Here is a 12609-nt window from a genome sequence, read left to right on the forward strand (position 1 = left end):
GTCTTTTGTCTTGGAGCAAATTCTCATCAGTCCAATAGGGATTGGTGTTCTCTTTGAACTTGAACTTCTTGGCACTGAACAGTGGTTCTTTTGTGATCCCTTCTTCTGGAATCAGACATGATTATTAATCAAAGTCCCATGATATTTAATAATCAATGGCAGGTTTCCATAGTCTAAAGCTTTTGGATATGCATAGGTATTAGAGTTAATAAAATCAAATATCCTATTGTAAATAGAAAAGAAAAACAAAAATCAAATTTTAAAAATCAAAAATTCATAGTTCACATTCCATGACAGTGTGTCAGCCAAAACAGTGTCCAACTTGTCTATGGACTTTTATAGTGGTAACCAATCCAGTCATAGGAGGTGTACAAATAAAAAACAATTGCATGTGACAGGATATAGTCAATCAGAGTTGATGGAAGGTACCTGTTTTACATGTGAGCAAGGAATCCAAGAGTCCTTTTCTCCAATTTTGATAGCTGTTGGAGTGGTTAACAGTACTTGAAAAGGACTTGCCAGGCACTGAGTTCCCCCAGTACACAGGAAATTCTTTAGGTACACCTTGTCTTCTAGATGTAGGTCATGAAGTGAGAAGTCTAAAGGTCCTGCTCGTACCGCAGCTCCGGATTCATGGAGTTCTCGCAGTTTGCTCTGTAAGCCTTATATATACAAAGCAATAGAAGTGTCATGTCCCTCCCCCCCCCCCATTCTCCCCTCCTCCCCCCAGTAATGATGTGTATGCAGGAGAAAAAGGCTTAGCCTGTATGGGGGGATGTCAAAAAAGCATCTTAAATGGTGAGATGTGTAGATCTCCCCTGGGCCTGCTTCAAAGATAAAATAGAGCTAGAGGGAGAACTTCAGGCTATTTTAAGTGAGTCTAAGTGCACAATTTTCCAATCCCTTTCACACTTGTCAGCACTTTGTAAAGAGCATCTTATGGAAAGGACTAAGGAACCATTGGAATTTTGGGCTTAAATAGGAGTTGGAACTTTAGAGCAGATTTTTTTCAGTGTTCTTCCTGTTTCTGCTGTGCTCTCTGGCACTCAGTGCCAGCTCAGGGATAGATCCTAGTATTCTCAAAGCCTCATTGGACAGGCAGAACTTGGAGAAGCCCCTGTTCATCTCTTGGTAGCAACTACCTCCTATCTCTCCCTCCTGACATCCTAATAAGACACTATTTTGAGCTGCTCCCTTCACCTGTTTATTTGTCCTCCTCTGCATAGCAAACTTGTTTTCTTCTCTTATATTTTAAAGATATAATTACATATTGTGTGCCTGTATCAGAGCCAGCCTTGTTTATCAAGACCAAAATAATTTGTGGCAGACGCACTGTTCTCTCATAAAGCAGATCCTTGGGCACATGCTCAAAGTCATAAAATCCTTATTGGCATTCTTCAGCAGAGTGATTCTGTGTGTAGTGAAGCTATTCTGGACCTTGTGTGCTTTTCCCATTTCACATTCTCTCCTTTCCAACACTTTTCCTGCCCCTTGCTCCCTAATTCCTGGACCAAAATCAACTGTGGTTTGAATGTTCATTGTGGTCCCTGACTAAAGGTCCTTGTTCAGTCCTAGTGTCCTTATTCAGGTATACACTGGAGTCCCAGGAAAGGGACAACTTAGTTTTAGTTTGTTTTGCTCTTTAATGAAAGGAACCCAGAAAGCACATGCTTTCCGCTGATTTGTTGCTCTTGCATCCTGTAGCTTAAGCAGGAAATGTGAGAGAGCAGGGATTCAAAGAAAGAAATGGATTTGGGCTCCTAAATAAGGTTTCATGCGCGAAGAAGAGCCAGCACTGGAGATAGATCTTTCTGGGGATTTCTTGAGAGTATCCCTTAGTGCACATTATTATAGGAGAAAGAGTGCTTGGTCTTAGAATTGATAAAGCTAGTTTTGAGTCCAGCTTTGTGGTTATGGACAAGTTGTTTAATTTCGTTAAAGTCTCAATTTCCTTGACTGTAAAATGGACATGTTTTCATACCCGCCCCAAGGAAAACATTGGCAGACCTTAAAGCAATATATAATTCAGCAATTATTAAACTAGATAGAAAGGGAAGAGCTAAGGTGGCTCAGTAGATAGACATCCAGACCTAGAGACAGGAGGTCCTGGGTTCAGATGTGGCCTCAGACACTTCCTCGTTGTGTGATCTTGGCGAATGTAACAATTAAAATGGGTTTGACAAATATAAGAATTTTTAAAAGTTGTGGTTGATGTTTATAATTAAAAATTAAACTATGAGTATGTTAGTAGCTTTATTACAGCAAAATAGTGATAGTAAGAGAGGGAAATGTAGGAAGGAGATAAGGAATTTTCTAGCCTACTACTCTTAAGTCTCCTCTGAAGAAATCTAGTTTGCTCCCCTATCAAAGTTCCAATCTCCAGCCAGAACAGCAGGAGAGTCTCAGCCTCCAGGTTCCAATATCCAGGTGGAAGTCTTCGAAAGTCTCTTCAACCCAGGTGAAGCCGAACTCCTCGAGCCACGCAGAAAAATCCCTCTTTCAGCAAGAGCCACCAGCGCAATAGAAATCCAATGCAGAAGTCCTCCTTCAGCAAGAGCCGCCAAGGCAGCAGAATCAGTCAGAATGCCCTTGCTGGCTTTTATAACCAGTTTTCTCCATGTCACTTCCTTTCTCTCTGGTCTCTAGTTCCTTTTACTGTAGGCTGGTCTATCATATCTCAGGAACCAATCATAGTCTCCCAATTTGCTTAGCACTGGGGACAGTGCTTGTGGTCTTTTAGGGCTAAGTGTTAATTGCCCCCTATTTGATTACATTTTGATGGAGCCATGTTAGTGGTTTGATGGCTGCTCTGGTAACTATTGTAGAATGTACCCCATCCAAGCCTTCTCACCCTTTGGGCTTCACGCTGTTCCCTATAGCCATTGATTCCTGACACTTTTTGGGATAACTTTGTATCATATTATCTGTTATTTCCAAGAGCACTGTGAAATCCCCTAACAAAATTAAGTTAAAAAAACTATACCACCTGAATTAGATACCAAGTATTTAAGTTTCCACCACAAAGCAGAGAAGTATTTTTCCAATCTTCCATAGAAGTTCTAGTGAATTAGTCTTCCTCACAATCTTTCATGTAGAAACAGTGAATGTAATAGCTATCAAATAGAAATTATTTTTTAATGATCTGATATGTAGTATAGTCTGTGCCTTCCCTCTGTCTTTTTTTATGACCTAAATTAAGAAGTAAGAAAAAATAACATAATGGACTTAAATAGTAGCTTCTTTAAAACAGCCTGTGAGGTAAGCAGGGCAAGCAATGTCATCATAATTTACAGTTGAAAAAACTAAGATTCATTCAAGAGTCATTTAATGACTTGCCATACAGTAGTTGGCTGATCACATGTATTTAGTTGGTGTCCTTTGAACACAGGTCTTATGACCTCAAGTCCAATTTAAATCAACAAACATTAAAATGCTTTTAATTTGCAGGATCCTGAGAATATAGAAATGAAAATAAGATCTGCCCTGAAGGAGCTTGCAGTCTTAATTTGGGAGTAGGAGTTTTAAAATAAGTAAAGAGAGCATATATAATGTGATTTTTTTAAAGCTCTTTTTTATTTATTTCATTAAATATTTCCCAATTACATTTAGGAATAATTGTAACTATCATAAAATAATTTCGAGTTTCAAATTCTCTCCCTCCTACCCCTCCCCACTCATCAAAAAGGCAAGTAATTTGGTATTATATACATGAAGTCCTGGAAAACACTTCCATGTTAGCCATGTTGCAAAAGAGAAAAAAAATAGTGGGGAAAAGTTTGCTTCAATCTGCATTCAGAGTTCATCAGTTCTCTGTGGAGATGGGTAACATCTTTCATCATGGATGAATCTTTGGGAATTATCTTGTAATAGACATAGAGTAGCCAAGTCTTTAACAATTGATCATCTTTACAATATTGTTGTTCCTGTGTATAATGTTCCCCTGTTTCTGCTCACTTTACTTTGCATGAGTTTGTGTAAGTCTTCCCAAATTTTTCTAAAACTATCCTGTTCATTATTTCTTATAGAACTTATAGAATTATTTCTTATATTCCCACACAATTATATACCACATTTTGTTCAGCCATTGCCCAATTGATGAGCATGACCCTTGATTTCTAATTTTTTTGCCCCCATAAAAAGAGCTGCTACAAATGTTTTTGTGTAAATTGTTCCTTTTCCCTTTTCTTTGATTTTTTTAATATGGCACTGAATAAGTGAATTATCTTAGGTAGAATTATCATTTTTATTATATTATTTCTGTGCCAAAGAGTACACATAGGTTTATAGGCTTTTGGGGATAGTTCCAAATTGTTCTCTAGAATGTTTGGACTAGTTCATGTCTCCACCAACAAGCAGGACAATTGGTGTCCCAATTTTTTCACATCCCCTCCAGCATTTGCCCTTTTCCTTTTCCTTGTCATGTTAGCCAATCTGATAGGCATCAGGATTGTTTTATTTTGCATTTCTCTAAATTGGTAATATTTTAGAGCATTTTTTTTTCATGTGATCATTGATAGCTTTGATTTCTTCATCTCAAAACTGTTTATATCCTTTGACCATTTTGTCAGTTGGGGAATGGCTTTCATTTTTATAAATTTGGTTCCATTCCCTACATATTGAAAAATGAGGCCTTTATCAGAGAGACTTATTAAAAAAATTTTCTTCCATTTCCTGTTTTCCTTCTAACTTTGGCTGCATTAGTTTTATTTGTGCAAAAGTTTTTTAGTTTCATGTAATCAGAATTATCTATTTTACTTCCTGTAATCCTCTCTACCTCTTGTTTGTTCATAAACTTATCCATAGATCTGATAGGTCCATTTTTCTGTGCTAACCTAATTTACCCATATTACCCACTGTCTAAATCATTTATCCATTTTGATCTTATCTTGATATACAGCATGAGATGTTGATCTATGCCTAGTTTCTGCCAAACTGCTTTCTATTTTTCCCAGCAATTTTTCTCAAATGTTGAGTTCTTTCCCCCAAACTTGGATCTTTGAATTTATCAAACAGTAAATTACTAATTTGTTGTTGTGTATTGTGAACTTAGTCTCTTTCCCTGATCCACCACTTTCTTTCTTGGCTAATACCAGATTGTTCTAATGATTACCACTTTGTAATATAATTAGAAACCTAGAACTGCTAGGCCTCCTTTAACATTTATTTCTCATTGATTCCCTTAATATTCTTGACTTTTTTTCCCTCTAGATAAATTGTTACCATTTTTTCCTAGCTCTATAAAATCTTTGGTAGTTTGATTGGTATGGCACTGAATAAGTAAATAATCTTGGGCAGAATTAGTGTTTTTATTATATTGACTTGGCCTGTCCATGAGCAGCTAATATATTTACATCTGTATTTTTTTGAAGTGCTTTGCAATTGTGTTCATAGACTCCTAAGTATTTTATATTGTCTAGAGTTGTTTTAAATGGAATTACTCTATCTCTTCCTGCTGGGTTTTATCAGTAGAATATAGAAATGCTAATAATTTAGATGAGTTTATTTTACATACTGCAACTTTGCTGAAGTTAATTGTTTCCATTAGTTTTTTAGCTGATTCTCTAGGATCCTCCAAGTATACTATCATATCATCTACAAAGAGTAATAGTTTTGTTACCTCATTGCTTTTTAAAATTCCTTCAATTTCTTTTTCTTGTCTTAATGCTATAGCCACCATTTTTACAATATTGAATAATAATGGTGATGATTGACATCTTTGCTTCACTCCTGATCTTATTGAGAAGGCCTCAAACTTATTCCCATTACAGATAATGCTTGTTCTTGGTTTTTAAATACTAATACTTATTTTAAGAAAGGCTCCATTAATTCCTATGCTTTCTAGTGTTTTTAATAGGAATTGGTGTTGTATTTTGTCAATGGCTTTTTCTGCGCCTATTGATATAATCATATGATTTTTATTATTTCTGTTATTGATGACAGTTAATTATGCTAATAGTTTTCCCAGTATTCATTTAGTGCAGTATTCCTAGTATAAATCCCACTGTTCATAGTGTATGATATTTGTGATATATTGCTATAATCTTGCAAATATTTATTTAAAATTTTCACATTGATATTCACTAAAAAAACTGATCTATAATTTTCTTTCTGTTTTTGCTCTCTTTTGTGTCTATTAGGTACCAAAACCTTATAAGTAGGGGCAGTTAGGTGGCTCAGTGGATTGAGAACCAGACCTGGAGATGAAAGGTTCTGGGTTCATATTTGTTCTCTGATACTTCTCTAGCTATGTGGCCATGGGCAAATCACTTAACTACCATTGCCCAACCTTTTCCAATCTTCTGCTTTGGAACCAAGACTCTAAAACAGAAGGCAAGGTTTAAAAAGGCAGGAGTGAGAGAGAGCACAGAGCTGTGTGGCTCAGTGGGTTGAGAGCCAGGCCTAGAGATGGGAGGCCCTGGGTTTAAATCTGGCCTCAAATAACTTCCTAGCTTTGTGACCCTGGGCAAGTCACTTAAGCCCCATTGCCAACTCCTCTTCTCTCTTCTGCCTTGGAACCCACATGCAATATTTAGAGAAAAAAAAGACAGAAAGTAAGGATTTTAAAATAATAATAATTTGCTCTGTTTGAACCAATTTAGTTGTGAGTCAGAATTGAGTGTTGCCCATCCATTTCCCCCTCCATTGTAAAAGCTCTTTATTGCATACCTGTTTTATGTGAGATAATTTTTCACACTCTTCCTTTCCCTGCTCCTCTTCTCCCAGGGCATCCCTCTTTCTGGCTTTTTTTTTTTAATCATCCTAACATAATCTCCCTCCCATACCATCTTTCTATGTAAAATTCTTCTAATTTCCCATAAAATTATAAAGTTCTTACAAGATATAGGTGTAATTTTTCCATGTATTTATTGAAGTCTCTATGATTTCTTTGTAATGTTACTTTTTTTTTTTTTTTTACTGTTTCTCTTATATTTGAAAGCCAGGTTTTTTTATTCAACTCTGATCTTTCCATCTGGAATGTTTGAAAGTCTTCTATTTCATTAAGTAAGGTTTTTCTGGGCTATAATCCCAACTGTTTTGCCTTCCAGATTATTATATTCCAAGACACCCCCCCTCCCCATTTTTATGTGGCTGCTAAATATTGTGTGATCTTGACTGTAGCTCCACAGTATTTGAAGGGTTTCTTTCTGGATACTTGAAATATTTTCTCTTTGACCTGGGAGTTCTGGAATATGGCTATAATATTCCTAGGAGTTTTCATTTTGACACTTTCCCCCAGGTAGTGATTGGTAGTTTCTTTCAATTTCTATTTGACCTTCTGGTTCTAGGATTTCTGAGCAACTTTCCTTGATAATTTCTTGAAATATGATGTCTAGACTCTTTCTTTTTAAACACTTACCTTCCATATTAGAATCAATATTTTGGATTGATTCCAAAGCAGAAGAGGACTAGCCAATAGGGGTTATAAGTGACTTGCCAAGGGTCACACAGCTAGGAAATGTCTGGAACTGGATTTGAACCCAGAACTTCATGTTTCTAGGCCTGGCTCTTAATCCACTGACCCACCTAGCTGCTCCCTGATCTAGTAATTCTTAAATTTTCTCTCCTTGATCTGTTTTCTGGGTCAGTTGTTGTTCCTTTGAGATAGTTCATATTTTCTTCTATTTTTCATTCTTTTGACTTAATTTCATTGTTTCTTGATGTCTCATTGAACCATTAGCTTCCATTTACCTAATTCTAATTTTTAAAGAATTATTTTCTTCAGTGAGCTTTTGTTCTTCTTTTTCTATTTGTCCAGTTCTTTTTATGGAGTTTGTTTTCTTAACTGAATTTTTGTACCTCTTTTTCCATTTGGCTAATTCTCTTTTTTTTAAGTCGTTATTTTCTGTTAATAGTCTTCATAATTTTCTTCCTTTTGTTTCCTTTCTTAAGCTAATCTTTCCTCTATAACATTTTTTAAATTTTGAAAAAGAATTTTTTTGGGGACTTTGCTTATAGCTGTTTTGTCTTCCTTGTCTTCTTCTTCTTCTTTTTTTTTTTTAAACTTTTTTTTCCCCTGTCTTCTTTTGAGTTGTGTCTTGATCTTCCCTTTCAGCATAGTTGTTTTTTATGGTCAGGTTCTTTTTTTATTATTTGCTTATTTTTCTAGTCTATTCCTTGATTTAGAACTTTATGTTAATGTTGGGCTCTCTTTGGACTGTTCCAAGCTTTTGGCTTTTTTTAAACATTACTTTTTTTAGAGCTAGTTCTGCAACAGTGATTCCCAAAGTGGGTGCCACCACCCCCTGGTGGGTGCTGCAATGATCCAGGGGGGCGGTGATGGCCACAGGTGCATTTGGGAGCAGTGAATAACTGTGAGGGGGCGGTGATAGTATGTGACAAGGGGCGCTAAGTAATATTTTTTCTGGAAAGGGGGTGGTAGGCCAAAACAGTTTGGGACCAATGTTCTGCAAGTTTGGAAATTTTCACAGCTTCTAAGGTGATGTGATCTGGGCTACACTCTGGTCCTTACCTTAGGATGGGTCCTTGATCCTTTGAGATTGTAATCAGTACTATTTCATAGGGTTCCTAGCCCTTTGGAAATAGAAGTGATACTGGGATTCTAGCCCCTCTTGACTGAAAGTGCTCCTCTCTTCTCTTGAACTATGTATGTTCCAGAACTATTTGATTACTTATAAGTCATGATCAAAGAAAGAATGTAGGTATCATGTTTCAAGAATATAGGCAATTACCAAATAGTATCTGTTCCTGCATCTAGTGCTAACATAGTAGTTCCCTGTTATCCCTTTCTGACCATTTGCCAAGTCCCCTTATCATCTCTGACTTGAGAGCTCCCAAAGTTGATGCTGCTTCTCTCAATACCACCTAATCCCACTATTGGTATTTCCAGACTCCTCCCTGTGTCACAGATCTCTTGTGTTATCTTGGGAATGTCTCACTCTGACCTTTGAATTCAATTTGAGTCATTATTTTAAAATTGCTTGGAGGGGAATACTGGCAGAGCTCAGCAATATGTTTTCTCTACTCCACCATTTTGGCTCCACTTATTTCATGGAAAAGAAAATGCTAATATCTAGTCAGGAAATGAGGATGTACATTAGGAAAGGTCCTATGGTTAGTAGCACCTGAGCTTCACTTCACTTAGGATCTAGAGGATTCTAAGAGTCAGATATGGAGAAAGAGAATATTTCAGAAATTGGAAGATAGATTGTAGTTCCTGCAGAACAACTATTAGATCAATTTGACATGTAAAATATGTATGAGAGAATGATGTAAAATAAGATTGGAAAGAAGGCAAGAATGTAAATTTAATTTTCAAGCTTATTTTATTTATTGGGGCAGCTAGATGATGGAATAGATAGAGCACTGGGCCTTCTGTCAGGAAGACAATGCAAATCTAGCCTTAGATACTTATTAGCTGTGTAACCTAGGCAAATCACTTAACTTCTGTTTCCCTTAATTTCCACATCTGGGGATAATAAAAGTACCTATCCCCAAGATTTGTTGTGAAGACCAAATGAGATAATAATTGTTGTAAACACTTAGCATAGTGTCTGGCACATAGCAAGCACTATATAATGTTAATAAATCTTAACTATTAAAAAATGTTTTTATCCTAAGCACAATAGGGAGTCATTGAATGTTTTTGGATACTTTCCACTATGCCTTCTGGAATTCATTTTCTATAGTTAATAAACTTCCTTTTATCCTGCACCTCTTTCTTGTCTCATTCTTTCCACCCATTAGACCTGGTTCCCCTCAGACAAATCTGTATCCCCAGCTTTCCTGGCAGTGCCAATATAGTGATCTTACAGAGGAGTCAGACCATCCCCTGTTCCTCAGTGTCATTTCCATGCCTTCCCTTTATCTCTTTCACTCGGCAACTTTTCTTTTATATTCTACTCAAAATTTTCAACTCATTCCTCATCCCGAAGTCACCATCTTCCTCTCCTCCCCAACTCCTGCCCTTATACTAAGAGCCTTTAGTATTTACTTAGATGTACTCTCAAACTCTTTAATCTCCCAATTCCTCATCCTCAAATTTCTTGACCTACTCCTTCACTCTGCCTTAGGGTTGCATCACACTCTAGATCTCAACATTACTCAGAAATTCTCCAATTTCCTAATTAGACACTGAAATTGTCTTTTTTGACCATAACCTCCTATTCTTTCAATGCTTAACCCCCCCTTAAATCTATATTTTATCCTCAAGACCTCCAGTCCCTCTCAGATTATTCCCTTGCTCTGATTTACATTTTCTCTTTCACCAATCTAAACCAAATATTCGCTTCAACTTGGCAGCCTCCTTTGTTCTTGAGCCCCTTCCTCTCTTGACTTACCATTGATCTTTTCTTGTCCCATCTCGGTTCGGTATTATTCCCCTCATCCACTTCCTGTACTTCTCCTCATAAATTGCTAAATACAACTGAAGGAAATGTTACAGTATTGCTGGTTGGTACATTATAAATTCATGTTACTCAGCCTCAAATGGCCTTTGTTGCATTGAGACAGATTTTCTTCTCTCCCTTAACTAATTCCATATCTCATTTCCCACAGATGTTATTCCAGACTTTCTCTTCTTTCCTCAAGCTTTCCATACCTCTCCCTCACCTCTTTTTCAGCTATGGATGCTTGCTTTTTATTTTCAGAAAATTGAAACCACTCAGTGTAGCCCCTTTCCTTGTCAAAACCAGTCCCTTTACATATATGTACTTCATTCTATGCTCTCCTTCCACCATCTTCTCTAGCACATTGAATCTTCGATAATCCCTTCTATTGGAAGAACTGTGGGAGTAGAAACACAGAAGAAAAACAATTGCTTGACCATATGGGTCGATGGGGATATGATTGGGGATGTAGACTCTAAACTATCACCCTAGTGCAATTATCAATAATATGGAAATAGGTCTTGATCAGTAATACATGTAAAACCCAGTGGAATTGCGCATTGGCTATTGGGGGGGGGTGCAGGTTTGGAGGGGAGGGAAAGAACATGAATCATGTAACCATGGAAAAATATTCTAAATTAATTAAATAAAAATTTTCAATTAGAAAAAAATAATCCCCTCTATTCTTGAATCTTCTTCCATTGCCTGTCTACTCATTTCAAACAAACCTAAATTTCCTCCATCCTTAAGAATCTTCCAGTTTATAGGGAAATGGAGAACCTAGCACTATGGTCTTATATCTTTCTTCCCTTTCTCAGCCAAACTCTTTGAAAAAGCAATCTCCATTTCTTCTCACTCAGTCCTCTACCCCTTGCAGTCTGACTTCTGATCTCTTCACTTAACTGAAACATTTCTCTTCAGTTACCATTGGTTTCCTAATTGCCAAATCTTATGGTCATTTCTGAGTCTTAGTTTTTCTTTATATCTCTCCTACTTTTGACACTGTTGACCACCTTCTTTGGAATACTCACAGGCTCCCATGCTGGTGAGCATTTTTCACAATTCTGTCCTAGGCCCTCCTTTCTGCATACACTCCCTCTCAGTATAACCTCATTAGCTCCCATGAGTTTAACTGTCATTTCTGTTCAGACGACTCCAGCCTATATATCCAAGTCCAGTCTCTCCCTAGAACTTCAGCCTCACATCACCAATTGTTTACTGGACATTTCTACCTGGACGTCCCCAAGTTTCTAATTCCCCAGGGTCATAACCTCAGCATTAGCCTGAACAGTTCATTTTCCCTCACCACATATAGCCAGTCATTTTCTAGGTCTTGTCATTATCACTTTAACAATACCTCTCAGATGTGACCCTACTTATACTTTAGTTCACCTGCTTTGGGGATTATTTTAGCAGTTTCCTAATTGGTCTCCCTTTACCTTCTAGTCCATCTTACTTTCTTTAAGTGTAAATCTGTATGAGCCCCCTATACTCAGTGAAGTCCATTGGCTTCCTCTTGCTTCTAGAATCAAACATGAACTGTTCTGTTTAACTTTTGACCTCTACCATCTAGCCTTAACCTTTCTGTCCAACCTCATTGAACATTACTCTTCATCTTACTATCCAGCCTTGGCTGGCTTCCTCTTTGTTCTTCACGTAAGACACTATCTCTACTCTCCATGCCTTTGCACTGGCTGTCTCCCATGCCTGAAATGTCTTCCCTCTTTAACTTTCGCTTCAAAAGTCCCTCTCTTCTGTAACATGCTGCTCTTCTACGTGAAGTCTTTCCTAGTCCCCTAAGTACCAGTGCCCTTTCTTCCAAACTATCTTGTATTAAATTAATTGGTACATATTTTTATTTATTCACTTTATTTATGCCAAATACATATTGACAGATGTATGTACCTTCCCCATGAAAGTGGGGCTCTACATAAATAAGGACTGTTTCATTCTTCACACCAGGATCCTTTTTGTCCAGCACAGTGTTCTGGCATACACAAGGCACTTGACACGATTACTTGTGGAGCCACTCCTGGGCAATAGCCATCTCTGTGCTTATATCCTCCTGGGACCTACACTACCTTGAGTTTGATCCCTCTAACAGTGTAAGAGCATTCCACAAGAACTGGTGTCACTGACTCTTCTTCCCTTTCCTTTCTCTTTGCCTCTCTCCATCAGGGTCACTCAGGATGTGTAAACTGCCTGGAATGGAATGAGAAAGGAGAGTGAGTATCAGCCCTTGGGTTACCCAGGAAATGGCACT

General features: G+C 37.4%; 1 protein-coding gene across 1 annotated transcript in view; it reads left to right on the forward strand.

Annotated features, from left to right (window-relative positions):
- WDTC1 (WD and tetratricopeptide repeats 1) overlaps positions 1–12609 on the forward strand; it is a 63603-nt gene that overhangs the window by 27316 nt on the left and 23678 nt on the right. Inside the window, exon 4 of the mRNA XM_044667927.1 lies at positions 12525–12571. Coding sequence (XP_044523862.1) covers positions 12525–12571 — 47 coding nt within the window. The remainder of the gene's footprint in view (positions 1–12524; positions 12572–12609) is intronic.

The sequence above is a fragment of the Gracilinanus agilis genome, chromosome 3 (genome assembly GCF_016433145.1).
Source record: "Gracilinanus agilis isolate LMUSP501 chromosome 3, AgileGrace, whole genome shotgun sequence".
Classification (NCBI taxonomy): Eukaryota; Metazoa; Chordata; class Mammalia; order Didelphimorphia; family Didelphidae; genus Gracilinanus; species Gracilinanus agilis.